The 8,148-nt window shown below is 35.5% G+C and overlaps 1 protein-coding gene across 3 annotated transcripts in view; it reads left to right on the top strand.

Annotated features, from left to right (window-relative positions):
- Window positions 1-8,148, top strand: part of LOC127841823 (uncharacterized) — a 35,964-nt gene extending 27,816 nt beyond the window's left edge. For all 3 annotated transcript variants that reach the window (XM_052370934.1, XM_052370936.1, XM_052370935.1), the window contains 2 exons: window positions 14-115; window positions 7,065-8,148. In XM_052370934.1, the coding sequence (XP_052226894.1) occupies window positions 14-115; window positions 7,065-7,289 (327 nt within the window). In that variant the 3' untranslated portion in view covers window positions 7,290-8,148. The remainder of the gene's footprint in view (window positions 1-13; window positions 116-7,064) is intronic.

Below are 8,148 nucleotides of genomic sequence, written 5' to 3' on the forward strand. Positions count from 1 at the left end.
ATGCATGTTTCAGGATGAGGAGTCACGGCGTATAGAGGAGTTAAGGCAGCAGCAGGCCCACAGGGTGTACAGGGACTTCATGGCCAAACGCCGGGACAGGCATGCCGTGGAACAGGTCAGGGGCTACGGTTCAGGTCTTTTCTTGGCCATTAAAAAAAAATGCAATTACGGGATTGGGAATTTTTTGTGCAAAAGTCCGCAGATTTGGGTAAAAAAAATTGATATTAATTTTTAGCTCACCTGATTGCTCAGGTGAGCTTTTATGACCGGTCTTTGTCCGTCGTCTTTCTGTCCGTCCACATTTGTTCGTAAACACTAGAGGCCACATTTATTGTCCGATCTTCATGAAACTTGGTCAGAAGCTTTGTCCCAATGAAATCTCGGTCGAGTTCGAAACTGGGTCGTGCCGGGTCAAAAACTAGGTCAGTAGGTCAAAAAAAGAAAAAAGAAAACACTGCAGAAGTCTTATTTCATGCCTAATCTTCATGTAACTTTGTCAAAATGTTGATTGAGTTCAAAAGTGGTTCCGGTCCGTTGAAAAACATTGCCGCCAGTGGGCGGGGCAGTTTCCTTATTTGGCTATAGAGAAACCTTGTCAACTCTAGAAGTCACAATTTTTGCCCAATCATCATGAAAGTTGGTTAAAACATTGGTTTTATTGATTTCTCGGACGAGTTCTAAAATGGTCCAGATAGGTGAAAAAACATGGCCGCCAGTGGGCATTTTTCTCTATATGTATTTAGTGAAAACATATGAACACTCTAGAAGTCACTTTTTTGGCCCAATTTTCATGAAATTAGGTCAGAACATTTGTTTGCTTGATATGAGAGTTGAGTTTGAAAATTGTTCCGGTCAGTTGAATAACATGGCTGCTGGGGGGCAGTTTTCCTTATTTGGCTATAGAGAAACCTTGTAAACACTCTAGAAGTCACAATTTTTGCCCATCATCATGAAAGTTTGTCAAAACATTGTTTTTATTGATATCTCGGACGAGTTCGAAAATGGTCCAGATTGGTGAAAAAACATGGCCGCCAGTGGGCGGGGCATTTTTCTCTATGTGTATACATGTATAGTGAAAACATGTGAATACACTATAAGTCACATTTTTGGCCCTATTTTCATGAAATTTGGTCAGAACATTTGTTTCCTTGATATGAGAGTTGTGTTAAAAAATGGTTCCGGTCAGTTGAATAACATGGCTGGCGGGGGGGGGGGGGGGGGGGGGGGGGGGGGGGGGGGGCAGGCTTCCTAAAAAGTCCCAAACAGTGCCTGTGTCAACCGGACAGGCTGATGGAAAAGTAAGCCTGTCCGGACAAAAATTCACCTGACCGAACAGCGTGAGTTTATATCTGAAGAATTTAGTAAAGTTTAACTCATATTTATTGCAATGTGCAGCCTGTGTATAAGTTTTGGACAGTTATAAGAAATTGATTTTGGAACATATAACATCAAATCATTATGTGTTCCAATGCAAATGTAACACACTGTAATTTAAAAATATGGGATTCATTCAATATAATATGTAATTATGTAGTCAACTTGTACAAAATATACTCTTATATATTCTCCGTACAATATCAATCTTTTACAAAACTATCTGTTTTATATTATCAAAAATAAAATGATAATGGCATTATGGGATATTACACTGATATAAGCACATTTCCGTGTTATTTCAAGCGTTCTGACGATACATAAAGCAAAACATTGCTTATATATGATGATGACAACTTCAAATTTGACAATTTCGATCATTTGTATAAGCATTTTTTTCATGTGTAGTTTTTTGTTACAGCCTTTGTAATTGGATAGATGGTAAAATGTCGGAACAATGGAATTGACGTTTTCGAAAAAACAACAACAAAGGGAGAGTACTCTTAAGAACTAGTAATGCGTCAGTGTTCTTAATGACAAAAAGGCTCGAAATTCACGAAAAGAGTGATTCCAATTGGGTGTAATCGTTCTTTTGGCAAGTATTAGACTTTTCTGTATTTAGTCATATTTCGTTTGGCCTGTCACAAGGACCGGCAATATTAGAAACTTCGCCGGACCGTAAAGAATTTTGCCTGACAAGACAGGGGTTTTTCAGCACTGTCTGCGCCTCCGGACAACGGAGGCACTCCCAAAGCAAACGGACCCGATCCCAAACCGAAATTATAAAAAAAAAATCCCAATTTCCAAAAATAAAAAAAAATAAAAAAATATGAAGTATCTTATAACTTGTGTGACTAACCAGTGTTTTTTTTGGTCAAAAATATTTGCTATAAGGTTTTGACTGTTCAGTTCTTATCACAGAGTGTAACTGTAACTGAAAAACAATACTGCAGTACTTGAATTAACGTTGAACATGCCCAATATTGCATCTGTTTACATAAAGAAGACAAAATAACCAAATAAAAACAAATTTATTTGTTAAACCACTGAATTATTTAAGCATGATTAATTCACAATTTTTTCCCAAATGAGCCATTTCATCGAAGCAAAAATTCCCAAAATTACCAATTTTGTCGATAAAAAATTCCCAATTTGGTCAGACTCCTTTTCCCAAAATAGACAGAAAAACCCCTGCAAGACCGGCGGTCCGGCCTTTTCAGGAAGCTTGGGGGGGGGGGCAGTTTTCTTATATTTATACATAGTAAAAAAAGCTTGTGAACACTCTAGAAGTCACATTTTTTGCCCAATCATCATGAAACTTGGTGAAAAAATTGGTATTATATATACACATGTATCACATAATTAATGCCATAATAATTGCCCTTAGATTGTCCAAATTTTCATTATATTATACAAAATCCTTGTAGACACTTTAGAGGTCACAATTTTGTTTCAGATTTTATGAATCTCATAATACTGTAAGGTTTCTACGTATAGCGCCCAGTGTTTTACCTCCAAAAATCAATTTAAAAAGCTAATGCGCGCTAGACATTGATATAACGCTATCCTGGCTGCTAAATTTGTAAAAAATATGTTTTGTAATCGTAAATAATCAAAATGGCCGTCATGTTTTTTTCTAGAAAACTACCACCCAATTAATCATACAGACTGAGGGGCCATTGTTGAAACAACAAGAAGTCGCTATTGGTAGATATAAACGCGGTAGAAGAAGTTTTGGTCAAAAATAAATTTGTTTGAATAAACTTGCGGACATTTCTTTGTGTTTTTACACTTCTTTATTGATGAATTCCGATGGGGTTTGTTGTCGACATTCCGGAGAGCAGGCAAGGGTAGGTGCGAAGGAGGTCTTTTTTTGCGGGTAACGGTAGGTGTGAAAGGGGGTCATTTTGCACTTCGTAAATGGCAGATGTTATTGAGTAATATGTGCCACAACTTGTTAAGAATAGTCTTAACAATTGTCAAAAATATAGTGCTACACCCGCATACGTCAACAACTGTATCCCTGTCTCCCATGCGACATTCAAATTTACCGGTAATGCCCATGCTTTTCCCGAGGAAAAATCACATGATGTACACTAATTCTTATTTTCTCACGTTTTTCACGAAAGGCATGTGGACTGTTAATCTTTTGCTAGAAAATTACAAAATTGTCAGATAAGTATAGTGCTATTCAACCCATGATCCTTATCATAATGACGCTTCCTATTTTGAACGCTTGATTAAGCTTTCCAATGCCCCGGATTATTGGATTGTGCAATAGTAAAATGGCGGTTATTTCCGGTCCGATTTGGTGGTTTTATTGTCTTTAAATATTTTTTTCTCCATTTTTACATTTAAAAAACAGCCTTTGCACTATACACAGGAGCGCGCTATACATGTATGTGAAAACCTACGGTATTTATTTTTGTAAGCAAAGTTTGATGTTTGGTAAGGGGGGACAACTCAAAATATAGGTCACCAGGTCAAATCTTACAAAAACAAAAAAACTCCATATGCCAGAGTTTTGGTTTAATAATAATGAAACTTGACCAGGATGTTTGTCTGGACAATATCAAGGTCAAATTTGACGTTTGGTAAAGATTGAATGAACTGACTCCTCTCAGGTGAGCGAACTAGGGCTATCTTGGCCTTCTTGTTATAATAATCAGGGATGTGAGTTTTCTGCGGTTTTCCGCAGATCAGGTTGTCCCTGGGGTCTCTTAATGTGGAGGAGAGGGTTTTCCACCGATTCCGCGGACGTATTTCATAAGCGGCCCGAAATAACCGCGGCCCGCAAAATCACTCCGCATTTTACACTGGTAAATTCTGCCTTAGCATTTTTAAAATGAGCAATATAATTGGCTGTTGTTTCCAAATCTTCCAATTAAATTGGTTTCTTAAATTATGTTTGGTATTTTTAAGCTGATTCGTTTGCAAATGGCGCCGTTGTGAAGCGAAAATTAAGATTATTGAAATGACAAATAGCAATGGAATTAATGACTGGCATCATATAGTTCGATAGGAATAATGAAATGTGTTTGTTAACGAAAAAGACTACGTTTTAAATACAAGCAACACATATTTTGTGTAGAAATGTGCACAGTGAATTGGTGTCATGGAAACCAGTGTTTGCAAATTGGAGTTCAGTCTACTCGCGAAGTAAAACAATTTAGAAGATTATCTTTCGTACATGGAAATAGACAAACATTATTTGATTTATATGTTAGTGGATCTGTGTATAATCAGATTCATATGCATATTCTGCTTTATTATGTTTGTCACCCTGTTTAGTTATCTGAAATAGCATTGAACTGAAGATGTGAAATGCAAGATATTGAAAGGTAAACAAATTAAATATATTAATTTAACTCAGTTTAATATATCATTAACACTCAAGTGTGTTTGTTTTTAATAAGTCCATTTACTGTAATTCAATACATTGAAAAACTTATTGTGATCAATAGCAGCAGTTTTTCAATGTAGTTTAACAGGTTTTTATAAAGAAATATTGTTATAAAGTTCAAGAGGTTGTTTATTAGTCCCCTACCCGTTTCACCGGAGGGGACTTATCACTGCCCCAGATAATTATTTGGGAAATAGGGTTTTCACCCATTGATTTTAAAAATAGGGTGATTCCATTCTTCAAATAGAGTGAAATGAGTAATAAAAATGCATAGCTTAAAATAATTGCTGATTTACTTCTGTTGACGCTGCACACTTGTATTGATTCAATAGAACTGTAAACTATCATCATAAATTTTAATAATCTTATGTTTCGTAATATCTTTAATCCGTAAAACTGTCCATGATATAAACTTAAAAAAATGTCGACAATTTCTTACCAAGGACTTTTGACAGGTTTGTTCAGTAACAGACTTTCCATCATGTTTTTTGGATGTCAACTCAACTGCTGTATACACAGTTTCTAACAAAATCGATAACACGAATGATTCTGCACTTATTGGCTCTTGCTTTCTTGATTCAAAAAAGTTTGTGATCGGCTGATATTTTTGCGCAATAATCTCCGACGTCTTTCGACCTCTCTTAGCAATTTTTATTTCGCATCGTAATAGAAAATAAAAGTACAGACGCTTCACAAATACATGCACACTGAGCGACGAATTAAGTCAGATTGAAAACGCATGTTTGTCGTCGTAAATAATTTGGTCAGACGCTTAATTTAACTATGAAATCCAGTCCGCATAGCGTTTGAATAACTATGACCGTTTGCTGAGCTTGCTGAATGTAAGCGTCACCGCGTTACGATAATAATTCCAAAGAGAAAATACCTAAAATGAGCAAAGCATTTTTGATCATAGATTTTGTATCGTACGCATCAAATTTGACGAATTTGCGTAAAAGTCAAATTGGTTGCTTTTTCAATACGCATGATATTGCATTTATTTGCATTTTTAAACATTTTAATAGGGTGAAAGACGCAGATACGCAGCTTATCTGGGGCACTGGACTTATGGTTTGCGCTCTGTCTGTCTGTCAGTCAGTCTTCTGGATCCTGCGATAACTTTAAAATTTCTTAATATTTTTTTCATGAAACTTGGAACATGGATAGATGGCAATATGGACATTATGCACGTCATTTCATTTTGTTCCTACGTCAAGAATTCTGGTTGCTATGGCAACAAATAGACTAGAAATACTGCTGAAAATGGTGTGTTTTTCTGGATCCTGCGATAACTTTAAAAGTTCTTAATATTTTTTCATGAAACTTAAAAAATGGATAGATGGCAATATGGACATTATGCACGTCATTTCATTTTGTTCCTACGTCAAGAATTCTGGTTGCTATGGCAACAAATAGACTGGAAATACTGCTGAAAATGGTGTTTTTTCTGGATCCTGTGATAACTTTAAAAGTTTTTAATATTTTGTCATGAAACTTGAAACATGGATAGATGGCAATATGGACATTATGCACGTCACTTTATTTTGTTCCTATGTCAAAAATTCTGGTTGCTATGGCAACAAATATAAAAAAAGTAAAAAATTCTGACGATGGTGGAGCAGGTAGGGGACATGTATTGCTTGGCAATAGTCTTGTTTTAATGTCTGTTTTTAGGTTTGTCATTGCGTTATGCGTGCCATTGGCGTAGTCAAAATCAGTCGACAGAATTTTCCTCCCCTCTTACTTTGCCTCAATCACAATCCTGATCATTCAAATTATAAGCACATATCATATGAATAATAGATATATTCATCATTATGATGCCATTATAATAAAATTGAGATGTTATAATCATAAGACACTTATTTCAATAAAAAAACAATGGGTTTGTTAATTACATGTACTGTTAAATACAAAGTTACCATACATTTCATGGGGTGGCATGATTTACCCAAATACATCCAAATACGCTCAAAATACCCAAATATGCTCAAAATACCCTAACCTGCCAAAATTATGAGTATTTGGGTATTTAAGCGTACATGTATTTGGGGTGTATTTGGGTGTATTTGCCCCATTTCATGCTTAAAAGGAAGCACTTACCAAATACGCTCAAAATACCCAAATACGCTCAAAATAGCCTAACCATAACCCTAACCTAACCCTAACCTGCCAAAATTATGAGTACATTATGTATTTGAGTATTTTAAGTGTATTTGGGGGTATATTTGCCCCATTACCTGTAATAAAGGAAGCACTTGTGTTGTTCTCTTTTAAAAAAAAACAGGCGGAGAGAGCAGAAACAAACAAACTGCGGCAGTTGTATGAGCCGACAGTGCCAAGGTCTCCACAGAAACCAGGGTCAAGTTCTCAGGACCAAAGGTCACAGGGTCAAGAAGTGGAACAACAGAGGGTGACCCGTAAAAGAAACTCTGGCTTCTTGGGTGCCCTTATGGACAACCTGGTTACACCCACAAAGAAATTTTTGTTTGGCAGCAAGAATAAGGAATGACTCTCACATGTTTGTTATTGTTAAAGGGACCTTTTCACAATTGACAAAATTGAAAGAAATTGTTTCAGATTTGCAAGTTTTCGTTGTAGTAATGATATTTGTGAGGAAACAATAATACTGAACGTTTACCATGCTCTAAAATATCAATTATATGCATCTTTTTACGATTTAAAAACTTGAAAATTATAAAGCGTTGCAGCAGGAAACGATTGAATAATTTGGAGAGTTTTGTTGTTGTCGTTATATTTTATGACACTTCAAGGATTGCTTATATAAAGTTTAAAATACATAGCACAAATGGCCGAGTGGTCTAAGTGTAGACTTTTTACTCCAGTGGTCAGTGGTTCAAGTCCAGTTGAGGGTTACTTTTTTTCTTCATTAATTTTATTCTTATTTTTTGCTGGAGCTTTTTAGATCCAATGTTCACATTTATCAATATAAAGCATATAATAACAAACTTCAATACATGCCCAAATCTGTGAAAAGGTCCCTTTAAGTTAAGGCTACATTTCTTGAATTTTGAAAGATATGCATGCCTTTTCATTTGGTGAAATTGTATTGTAATAAAACAATGAATTATGATATTAATGACAGAGAATCAGTTGTAAAGTTAGTTGTATGAATACAAAGATGGATAAATCTTCATATTATTGCCAAAATTAATTTTGGACAATTAACATGAACAACTATGACGAAACATTTCACTGGGAAGAGTAATACAACAAATTGATGGAAAACAAAGAATATGGCTGCCATTCCATTTGCTTGTTGTACCTTTTTGCATGTAATTAAAAAAAAAGATTCCTTTTTTTGCTAATTTGATGTAGAAATACAACATGTATTTGTTCTTGCTATTCTT

Source organism: Dreissena polymorpha, chromosome 8 (assembly GCF_020536995.1).
Source record: "Dreissena polymorpha isolate Duluth1 chromosome 8, UMN_Dpol_1.0, whole genome shotgun sequence".
NCBI classification, from domain to species: domain Eukaryota; kingdom Metazoa; phylum Mollusca; class Bivalvia; order Myida; family Dreissenidae; genus Dreissena; species Dreissena polymorpha.